Source organism: Plasmodium malariae (assembly GCF_900090045.1).
Source record: "Plasmodium malariae genome assembly, contig: PmUG01_00_14, whole genome shotgun sequence".
NCBI lineage: Eukaryota > Apicomplexa > Aconoidasida > Haemosporida > Plasmodiidae > Plasmodium > Plasmodium malariae.
Window position 1 is genome coordinate 173205 of NW_021638285.1, and position 12841 is coordinate 186045.

At 18.7% G+C, this 12841-nt stretch overlaps 3 protein-coding genes across 3 annotated transcripts; 2 read left to right on the forward strand and 1 right to left on the reverse strand.

The window, feature by feature from the left end:
- Positions 1-3668: 3668 nt before the first annotated feature.
- Positions 3669-3899, reverse strand: PmUG01_00032900 (uncharacterized protein; the record flags this gene model as incomplete). The annotated part of the gene is made up of 1 exon (XM_029007466.1): positions 3669-3899. The coding sequence occupies one exon, from the start codon at positions 3897-3899 to the stop codon at positions 3669-3671; it is 231 nt and encodes a 76-aa protein (XP_028858903.1).
- A 4338-nt stretch (positions 3900-8237) lies between these two features.
- PmUG01_00033000 (fam-m protein) lies at positions 8238-9123 on the forward strand (the record flags this gene model as incomplete). The annotated part of the gene is made up of 2 exons (XM_029007577.1): positions 8238-8281; positions 8565-9123. The coding sequence occupies 2 exons, from the start codon at positions 8238-8240 to the stop codon at positions 9121-9123; spliced, it is 603 nt and encodes a 200-aa protein (XP_028858904.1).
- Positions 9124-11007: 1884 nt separating this feature from the next.
- PmUG01_00033100 (fam-l protein) lies at positions 11008-11523 on the forward strand (the record flags this gene model as incomplete). Its single annotated transcript, XM_029007688.1, has 2 exons — positions 11008-11046; positions 11167-11523. The coding sequence occupies 2 exons, from the start codon at positions 11008-11010 to the stop codon at positions 11521-11523; spliced, it is 396 nt and encodes a 131-aa protein (XP_028858905.1).
- Between the last annotated feature and the right edge of the window lie 1318 nt (positions 11524-12841).

Genomic DNA, 12841 nt, shown 5'->3' on the forward strand with positions numbered 1-12841 from the left:
ACACATAATTAAATAATTGCAACTAAGGAATATATGAATAATTTATTTCAAAAAAATTTATTTATATATTATTATACATTTATTGTAAGGAGCTTAGTTCTTTTGTTTATTAAAACAAATAAAATATAAAAAAATTATATGACCTATTATATGTTATAACTTAGCTTTAAGAAAAAGATCATTTAAAATTTTTGTATTTAATAAAAATAATTTAAGATATATTAAAGTTATGTTATATCCTACATGGGAAAATTTTTTTTAAAATAATTTGCAATAGACATAATTATTATAGAAAAAATATATATATATGTAATAATAATAATTTAATATAACTTATTTGCATGCGATTTATACAATATCAAGATAATTATATATTTTCTTAATAAATATTGAGGGATCTGTTAATAATGAAATATATATTATTTGTATTCAATTTTATTGCTATACTGTATATGAAAAATTAAATTTTTATTTTATAAAAAAAAATAAAGCATTTTATTTATTTCGCCTCAGAACATAGTTGTTTTAATATTAATTAAAAAGTTTTATTAATACAAAATAGGATAAAGTATTAAAAATAAACGTTTATTCAAGTAAAATTTTTTTTTTTTATTTTAATTTATTTTGCGAAAAAAAATAGTATTCTTAGAAAATAAAAAATAATAATAAATAATAAATTTATCGATATTAAAAATATAATAATGTATTATGTATGCAAAATCAATTGAAATGTTATTTGTTTTTTTATACGGATATTATTCATTCTTTTACATATAGAATAATAAAAAATTCATTTAACATGAGAGAAAAATGGCTTTCCTAATATAAATGTAGTAAATAATCAAAACGATAACGAAAATGAATGAATCTTCATTCCAAGAAATAAAAATTGTTACTTAAAATTTCGTACGTTATTCTTATAATATAGCATTATAATATTATTAATTTTTTATCATATTACATTAATACATTATTATTTATTGATATTTATTGAAACAATATAAGCACATACAGAGTTTATTAAATATTTTTTGGATGTAGTATAAAATATGTAATGAATATTTTAAAATTGGTTTCTAATGTTTGTTATATTTATAATAAAGAATATATTACTATTTTTAAGTAACTTCCTCATTTATACAGATATATATATGAACGTTCTTAAAAACTTTTTATTTTTTAGAAAATATAATGTTGTATAGTTTACGAAAACAATTTTTTTTTAATTTTATAACGAAAAATTGTTATCTATTTAAAATATATTTATATTTCTAAGTATATCACTGTATTTTTGGTGCCTTTTTTAAATGAATTGCCAAGATCAATAAAAAGTGCCTTAATTTATAATATGGATCTAGATTTACGGAATATTTATATGAATTTTATATAAAAAATAGTTAAGAATGATGAATTATAGCTAAAGACTTTTTTGCTATTCAAGAATTATGTACGTGAAATATGAATTTATATGTTAAAATTAAAAATAAGTCATTTAAACAGAAACTTATTTTTATTTATAGTATATTTTTATGATAATGTTAATTAATATGTTATATATACAAACAAATATGAATGTTATAAAAATTTATGAGCAGTGATGCCTTTAAACAATATATGTATAAAGTATTAATAATTTATATTTTAAATGTACTTACGAATGGGATGCTGTTATAAGTGAATACGAAAATATTTTATTTTAACAAAATTTTCAGCATAATTATAAAGCATTAAAAAATTACTATATGAGGAATTATGCAATAACTTATGATTTGTTATTTCTTTATCAATGTCATTAAGTTCATTTACAATACCTTATATTAGTTATTATACATAGTTTTCATACACATAATGTTAGTATTATATGAATGAGCTCAGTTCATTAGAAATATATTATACATATAATGAAATTAGTGTTTTTTTTAAACTTAAGTAACTTGTAAATTTGTATAAAAGAAAAAATAAAATAATTTTTTTTGTAGATAAAATATATGCAAAAGACTTATTGAATGTATAATAATAATGGGCTTCATATTGCACTTACAAATTTGATGTATTAATTTGTTCTAAAATTAGTTTTTTAAAAATCTCAGAGAAATTACGATTAAGATTTCTTTAATTTTTTATGTAAAAAAAACATTTAATTATAAAAAGTAAATTAAGAATATCTTTCCTTTCTGCAGATAAAATTATATTAAATAAAATAAAATAAATGAAAGAAAAAGGAAAAAAGTTAGTAATATATTCTAAAATATTTAAAACATTTTTTTCGAGAACAAAATTAAGAAATTTTATTACAGCTATATTTTATTACTTTATACTTAAATATTTTATCCACTTTCACCTTATATTACAGAGAAATAATAAATATTATAGTATATATTAAAAAAATTTCTATTATGTTGTTTTCGTTCTTTACGAATAAAAAAAAAATATATTATATCTATATTAATAAATATTTAATTATACTTATTAAAGCTAATTCCATATTTATAATTGTCTTTCGAAATTAATATAATAACAGTAATTATATTTTACAAATTCTCAAAAATATTTTAATCATTCATTTTAGATGTTATAAATAGATATAGGAAACAACAAATTTTTGAAATGAAAAAGAGATATATGCATGGGTATACTAATATATACATATACGTTTTTACAAATCTAAACATCATTACATAAAAAATATAATATAATGTTATTAATTAAGTGCGTTATAACTTTGGAAAATATAATTATTTATTATATATATATATATATATAATATATTACGCTTCACGTATTATTAAACAAAAAACAAATAGATTTACATATTTAATAACGTATTAGATTAAAAATAAATTTATTAAACTTTATATTATATTATACATATTAGAAAGTGATATTAACCATAACATTTAACTTTATAGCATAATGTGAAAGAAAAATAGATTAAGAATATAATTATTGTTCTTTTTCAAGGTGCGATAAAAATGTTCTTATTATAAATCATTGTAAAAGTAAATTCCTCTTAAAGAATAACATTATGTTATTAAGGTTATAACATTTCAATGGTAGATTACATAAATGAAGTATAAACAAATTAAATATTTAAGTAAAACTTAAAAACAATTGACAAATAATATGCATATAATTAAACAACTTCTTTTGTAGGGTACTAATCCTCTATTTAATATTACTATTTTGGGATACTGTTTTTTAATATTTTGTATTAATCTAATATATATATATTAGAAACTAATGTGTATTTAAAATAAGATATATATTTAACATATCTTAGAATTTTACGAATAAAATTAGTTATTAATGATTCAGCCAAAAAACATTACTTAAAACTTCGTGAATTAATATTCTAATAATTAGTACAAAACAATTAATTTTTTTTTACATGCGCATTAAAAAATTCCTATTTTTATTAATTTAAAGATTAATATAAATTTTTTCTAGATGTTCATACAAAAATAAAAAAAAATATATATGTTATGTATATCTCCTAATATGCATATTTATTTATATATATGACTTTTGCTTATTTTATTTATATTAATCATTACATTGTTCTTTTTTGTTCCTTATGATATCAGAGTATTTAAGAATTATCTTTCATAAACAACGGATATTTTATCTGAAATATCATCAGTATATATTTTGGATGCATACCTATGAATTTATAAGATATGCGTTCCTGATATTTCAACGGTTTTGTTTGATTTCTCAGCATTAACTGTGAAATTTACATTTGTATTATCTTCACTTATCCAATCGTCTATCTCCTTTCTAAAATTTTCTCCTCCTATATGACCTATAATTTTTTTATTTTCTGAATCTTCTCCTTTAAAATTAATTAGGTTTTTTCTATTTCTGAATTTTTCCATAAATTTGGTTCTGTTCTCATTCATTTATGAAAATATCCTAGTATTTCCCCTTATATTTTTTATTTTCCTTTTTTTTTAATTCTTGTAATACCATCATATGTAAGAGTATGCATAGTTTTGGTAGTAATATATACATATATGTATATATCTTTATAAATTTCTGTGTTATGAAATTCTTCTGTATTTATTAGTGATAATTCTTTTTTATTTTCTTCATATTCACATGAAATATCCTGTTATTTTTCTGTCTATTCCATAAAGAACCCTGTTCTAAATATTGTTCTATAAATGGTACCTTTTTTCGACATGCATTGTATCCAAGCACCTTATTGTATTTCTATAAATGGAACATACTGATTTTTGCTAGAATATTTCTTATTTAATTCTTGAACTTTTTTTATGTATGCCTTTCCTTTTTTCCATTAATGCTTTAAAATGTTGAAGCGGTCTATTATAATTAATTTCTCAAGAAGATATATGCCTTTATATCACATAATTCCATAAAAGTTTTTGTTTTTCAGTATCATTTATACATTTAATATTTTCCATTAACTCATCATTTGTCAAATTAGGATAGATCGTATACTCCTCTTCTGTGAACATTTGTAATAATGTTGATAAAAATTCTTCTTTGTTGATTTAGCGTTCTTTACTTCTGCATTCATTGTGTACTTTCATATGTATTTCTACAATAGTTTTAGATCTTACATTTTTGCTATTTGACAAATTTAGATTTTTCACAATATAGGTTTCATTTATTTTTATATATTCAATAATTTTATCATGGTATAATGGATGTTATAAGTGATAGTGTTTTAAAATATCATTTTTACTCTCAGAATGTGAAAGTAATAATATTTCCAATTATTTAACTTACCTTCTTAATGTCTTTTTTGTTCTTTTTTAAGAGTTATATTAAAATGTACTTCAATATAAAATAAATATATTTATGAAATAAATTACTAGAATTATCAATTCTTATTACATATTTTATTAGCTAAATTAATGAATCTTTTCCTTTCCTACTATGCTTAGTGATAAAATTTATTCTTATTTATTTTTAGAATTGTTTTTATATATATTTATATGTATATATTATATAAATATATTTTTTGGAATAAATACTACATATACTATATATGTTGATTTTTAGTACTAACGTTAGTATTGGTTGTCTAATTAATATTAATATTTTTTTATTTATTTTTTTATCACTTTATTAAATATATACACTTTACTCTTTTATATTTTGTTCATTATGTATTTGGGCTCAGTTAAACGCTCCTTTTTTCATGAGACTTTTGTAGTTTTCCATAGAACATACATTTATAATATTACGTTGAAATATTATAATTAAAAGAATTATTGACATTTTTTTTTTGTGCATTTTTAAAATAAATTTCATTTAACTCTTTTAATATTTTATTTTATATGAACGAATATATTTATTGTTAAATATTTATAATTTATAATTTTTTACAGTATGATATATAATATAATATCTACTGCTACAAGAATAGTTTTATCATCTTTAGTACTATTTATTAGTATATGATCCTTGCATTCATCAAGATATTTCAAAATATTTACTTTTTTTGTATTATATAAAGTGAAAATATCCAGACAAACTAAAACATTTAAAAGAAAATTACATGTTCGTAAATGCAGTACTATAACAATGGTAATTTAGTGGCGTAAAATAGCGACTATAGTAGATTATTAGTATACTTAATTGGTATAATTTTTATTGTTAGAAAAAAAAATAAAAAAAAATATTAGAATAAATGTTAATGTAATTAATGGAAATGAGGAATCAAATTTATATTTAGTATAATTAGTAGGTGACATTTCTCAATATTATAACTTGTTAAGTGACAGTTTTACGAGATTTAGGATTAATTGAAATTGATTATATTCCTGTAGGATATTGAAAAATAGAAAGGATATGCTATACTTTTGGACTTGGTTATATGATTTTTACTAGTAGAATATTCAGATCTATTGTTTTTTAATTGATCATGTATATTATTTCCTTTTTGTACAACAACCGTATTCATGAAATTATTATGTAATCAGTCACGTATGTTCATTATACATGGAAAAATTATGTGTTTTTTCAAATATGCAAAATTTTTAGAAATAGTAAAATATTAAATTTATGAGTAAATTTATAAAAAGAAAAATTAAAAAGTATTATGTTTTTTCTAAAAAGTCAATATTCAAGTATCTGGGTAAATTATATTTAAACCATATAAATAAAATATAAGACACCATAAAAATTGAACGTTTTAATGAATTTTTTTTTTTTGTGAATATGGTAATATATTGATAGTGTATATATGAAAATAATATTTTTAAAGTTGAAATTTATAAATATTTTATATTTTCATGTTTATTTGTAAACTTTAAACATAATTATTTTATTTTATTTTATATAAAAAAGGCATAGCTGTGAACATACAAACTTTAATAGGATATGTATATAAAAAAAAAAAAAAATTATTGACATATTATATATATACGTAATAATAAGAAAATTGTGCATTTTCCGCAGAAATTAAACTGTGTTTTTAAGATTTATTAATTTGAGAATATCATAAATCATTTTTACAATTTTTATTTATTTCTTAAAAGGATATCTCATAAAATGTTTTAAAAACAGTGAATCTAACTAAATTGAAAAGGTTCAATTACAAATAAATGTTAAATAGGATTTTATTTATGCATACTTTATTTTCCTTAATTTATTATCTAAGTTTTATGTATAGCATAATTACACATATATTATATGGGATAAGGTATTTTTCATATTGATATATTATTGGTAAGTAAAAGTTTAGATGGACAGTTTATGAAAATGCTAAATGAAAACAAATTAGTTTTTTCATAAATGTTACTACAATAATATATATACATTAAATCAATAAAAATTTAATAATGTAATTTTATGATATTAAAAATTAGATATATTTTTCCTTTTCATATACATTTACATGTATTTTGTTCTCTTTAATAAAAATAATATAAAGTTTTATTTCACATAATTACTATATTTTGTATATATATAATATATTTTAAATTATACGCTTAATGAAAATAATATAAAATGGCCATAAAATTTTTCAAATAATATTTTATAGTTACTAAAATTATATTCGTTAAAATATCCATTATTTAAATATTTAAGGAATTCTACTACGGTCCACGTACAAAATATCTTTTAATCTGTAGATATTTACAGCACGATATATTAAAAATAATATACTTGTTCTAAAATAATAATTAAATAAGTTAATAAATCATATATATTAGTAGATTATGTTCTTATTCTTTCTCATTTATTATGTAAATATTATTCTTGCATATTAGGAGTACATTCATTACTTTTGATATATTTTAAAATAATGGAAATTTAATCAATATTTATATTCCATTTTATCCTTAACCCCTTTTTTTTTCCCTCTTTTTTACTCTATTAATATTTCATCTAAATATATATAATTAATTAAAAAAAAATAAAAAAATTTAGAAGATGAGTTCAAATATTTGTTATTTACAAATAATGGTATAAATTAAATATTAATAAAAATGATAACAGTAAATAAATATGAAAAAAAAAAAATAAAAAATAATCCCTTTTTTACTTTTAAAATAAATATTTCTCTATAGATTTTGTAATATCGTATAATGTGTACTTACTAAGGAAAATAATACAACATAAAAAATTATATGTGTTTGTGGAGGAATTAATTCACGTTATATAAATGACACAATATAAGTTTTTGTATTCTTTTAATAATACCAAAATTATAATAATTAATTTATTATTAAAGATAATCAGTTTTTCCAGAATATAATATTTATAAAATTAGAATTATTAATAGAGAGAATCCTTTAAATGATTAGTAATAATTTTAATGTACAGAGGAATATATTATATATATATACTCTGAATTCTGTATAGTACATCAACTCATTATATATATATAAAAAAAAATGAACATTTTAATTTATAGTTCATTGTGAACATGATTAATAAAAAAATTATTTTATTTGTGATCTGAATTAAATAAATAAATTACATATTTTAAATATTTGTCTAAGAATTCAATTTATTATATTTCAAGGATATTTATTTTTTTTTTAAATAACATTATGATAAAAATTATAAAGTATATATTTAATGTTGTTTTACATTGTATTTATAGTAAAATATAAAACATTTAGATACAATTTATAATTTATTTATGAGGAAATAATAAAAATAATTGTTTAAATAAATAGAGCACACATTATTACTAGAAGTACATATTTGTTAATTTATTTTTCTCTTAATATAATAAAATATTAATGATTTATATTATGGAACACGAAAAAAACTTTCTTATTTCTATGAAAATAGTTTCGTTTTTCCTTTTAACACGGATATGCTATTTTAATCAGGATCTAGCATTATTATATAATTTAACTCTATTTATGTTTATTATATTTGTAGTGTTTTTTTATTTTTATTAACATTTTTTCTAGCATTATATTATATAATCGTTTTAATAATAAATATTTATTTTTTATGTTTAGAGTATATCTAGCAAATTTATGAATAATTACCATCTTGGAAGTTAAATACAAGAAATTATCGATCACTAGGAAAATATGAAAAGGATAATTTAAATAATTTGCTTTTGAAAGAAAAGTTTCTAAAAATGGAGTGAATGAAAAAATATCTATATATATTAATGAAAAAGCGGACAAAAGAAAAAGCAAACAAACAAATAGAAGTTTATTAAAGAATGCCGAATATTATACAGATGTTATTGATTACAATAATGGATTGTTTGATGGAAAACATGTTCATATTGGCAAAAAATGGATTAAAAAAAAAGGATATGATGATTTTTTGGAGAAAAGAAGGAGAATTGGAGATATAGCTTTAAAAAAAATAAAATTTAGAAATTACGGATTTGGAGTAGCTATGTTTTTTTTTTTTTTCTTGGTAGGTGTAAGAATTCCCATATCACCAGGATTAACATTTTTGAATAATATTAAATGGACGGAGATTAAAAATAATACAGTAGGGAATTTTTTCTATGATGCTATAGAAAGGATGACAAATATTACTGATACCTATTCTTATATAGTATATTTTAGCATACTTATTGTAATATTATCTGTTATGCTTATAATAGGGATTTATAAGATCTTAAGGAATAATGAAAAATATAGTAAAATTAAGATAATTAATGAGTAAAATAACTAATAAGTAATGCATATCTTTCTGTAAAGAAGTCTTTAATACGAAGTAATAACTATAGCAATTATATTAATATATTAATAAGGATATATATTATATCTAAAATATCTTAAATGCACAAGAGTATGTGCAATCTAGTTAATACACAAACACGAATATATATTTTCTTTGTTTTTTTTAGAATTTGATTGTTTTAATATTTTTGAATGTGTTTTAAATTAAAATTGTATATTGATTAAACCTTATGGCATCATTTATATATTTGTCCATTTAAATATATTTCTATGTATATATAATTTTGTTCTTCAAAATTAGCCCTTAGTAGTACAATTCGTATAATTTTTTAGAAATGCAATAATTAATATTTGTACTAGTTCATTTTTATTTTATATTCTGTTATAATCTAAAATTATCATATGGCATTTTTCTAAGAAAATCTAATATTAATGTTAAATTAAAGATAAATGCGTCTTGTTTTGTGTTCTATGGGAAGTAATGCATATATTTTGATATATGGACACATACATATGTATATATAATTCTAAAAGGAAGACTTAGTATTTATTATGTGAAATATAATTTATAAAAAAATGTAAAAAAACATATCTATTATAAAAATCTTTTTAACGGATGTTTAAATTTTTCGCTTTTTATAACTATGATATTACATATAATAAAAGAGCATACACTTTTAATTACGTATTATTTATAAATAATAACCTAAGGATTTCAAACAGTTACATTTAAAAGAAGAGTTCTAACTATTTATTGATATGTTATTGAGTATAATAATACAATTAAGTTTTGCAAAAATTACATAAATGTATATTATGTTAATACTTACCATATAAATAAACTATACATTTTAGAAAATTTTTCATATAATTAAAATTTTAAATTAATTAAATAAATTTAATGAGTTATTACTAGTTCATTTATATATAATATATATTTTTTTTTTATTAAACTAAATTTTCTTCTATTCATATATATTTATTTAAAACAAAATAATAAAATATAGTTGAAGAATTTTGAAAGATTTGATTTACACATAATAGCATAAATAAAACTTTATTGGATTTTTTGTCTTTATAGAAAATTTTAAAAAAAAAAAAACAAACAACTATTTTTAATACTTATGTGTATATCGTTTTATGGATTTGATAGTATGATATTAATTGGACTTTTTATATATATTATGGGAAATTAAGGAGTGCACAAGTAATATTTAATACATTTTTAAATGGTATACACAATTTTTATCTTTTCATTCATCATTACATTTATTACATTATTATAATAATTAATATTTTTTAACTACCACATCTTGCTTTTTCAAATTAAATATTTTATAAAATTAAAATTAATTTTGAAACAGTATTAAAATTAGTTATCCAAAAATATAAAAAACATGTAATCTCTATATTCCATATACTCTATGTTCTATATATTCTATCTTCTACATAAACTCAATATTTATAAAAAAAAAATTATATATTTTTTTACTAAATAATAAAAGGATTAATAAATAAAACATTTAAATAATTTATTATTTTATATAATTAATTTATGTATTTTGAATATTTATTAAAGTAATTATATTATTCTAACGAACATTTTTATTTTATAAAAATAAATATATAAAATATTCATAATATATTTTATAATTACTTTTTATTGTTTTTTTAAAAAATTTATATAATAACATTCGTTTTATTCTATTTTTACTGAAAAATAAAAAAAAAAAATTAAATAAATAAACATAATGTCCCTATCATTAAAAAATATCATATTATTGTTAATTTGTTAAATAGAAAAGCATTAAAAATACATATTGAAAAAAAAATGAAAATAATTATTTTCTTTAAATTTTCTATCTTTATGTTTGTAACTTGGATGTACTATTTTAACAAAGATAAAGTAAGAAAGTATTATTATATAATATTCATATTATTCATAATTTTAGTGTTCTGTTTATTTCGTTTATTTGTATTAAATTATTTAATTTTATATAACTAATAATTACTTTATTTTTTTTAGATTACGTTCGACAACTGCTCAAAAGGCAATTGCATATTTGACAGTAAATTAAATATAAGAACTCATCGATTATTAGGAAAATGTAGGCAGCCTAAGAATTTAAGTGCTCTAGGGTTAAAAGGAAATAAAGAAAATATTGGAATGCCCAAGAAAGAAGATATATCAAATAATGAAAAAGAGGCAACAACAAAAATAACAGAATTAAATGGAAGTTTATTAAGTAATACAGAAGGATGTAAACAAGCTAATAAAAATAAATCGTGTATATTTGAAACAAAAAAATATTCTCGTTTTGAATCAAAAATTTTCAAAGAACTGGATTATTTAGATTTTCTTAAAAATAATAGGACAATTTAGCGATAAGACTTATAAAAAAGTAATATGTAAAAAATGGACTACGATTTGCTTTACCTATATTGTTGATCCTATTTTTTATAGCTGTACTCATGATAGATTTAACAATGGGTTTTAATATCTCCTGACAAAGGGGGATTGTGGTATCATATAGGTTTGTGGGACCATATAATCCTCGTTATCGGGAATTGTAGGCACGTTGACTATTTACCATCATGGCTGACTAAATGCGCATCATGGAACTCCAGTCACCATAGTAGCGGAACAAGTAATTGTACTGATTCTTGTACCTTAAATAATTTATTTGGTATTGTAGTGTATTTCTTACCTTTCATTATATTAGGTATAACTCTCATATTAAGGGTTGTTTACTACCATAAAAAAGTTAAGAAATATGAAAAAATTAAGTTTAGGAAAAGATAAAAAGAATAAAATGATATATGCTTTTTTATTCAGTAAATTAGTTAACATAAAAGTGAATCTATAATATCTTTAGTTATGTATTTATTAATTATACCATAATTGCTTAAATTTTATAATTTTAAGTATAAACCTTGGTGTAAATGTTATTTTGTGCACTACAATCAGATAATATTATCTTAGAATTTTCAAATTTGAAATTTTTTCATGTTGTTAAGTGTATACTTTTATGTATTTGTTCAGTTTAAACTAAAATATTATGTTTCACTATACATATTTGTGTAATTTAGGTTATAATATAAAATATAAGTTTATGAATTATAATTAATATATAATAGGACAACCCATATAATTTTAAGTCTTTAGTTAATTTATATTCTATCTATAAGAAATTGTACATTATATATTTTATTTTAATCCAGAATGAAATTATTATTTGTGGGCATACTTAAAAAAAGTGTATTGTTTGTTTTTACATTGTAATATATATTTGTCTTTTGTTTAATGCATTAAGTGAATATATATTGTTGCATTGATATTTATATGTAATATTATTTAAAATATACTATACGATTTCTCTTTTTATATATGATAGTTTATATAATATAGCAGAAACATATATTAATACACGTGAAATATCATTTCACATAATAAAAATAAAGTACCATTTAATATTAATGAATCATTTATAGTACATATATGATAGTATTAAACCATGTAAACATATACATATATAAAAAATTTATAATTTAAACTTATTATATATATGAAATCAATCTTAGGGAAATAGAAAGTCCTATGACGACAAGTGCAAGTTGTAATCATAAAATTAACAGAACGTTATTTTTTTTTTCCTAATAACTTGTATATATTCATGTTAACTGCTATAATCTTTAGCACA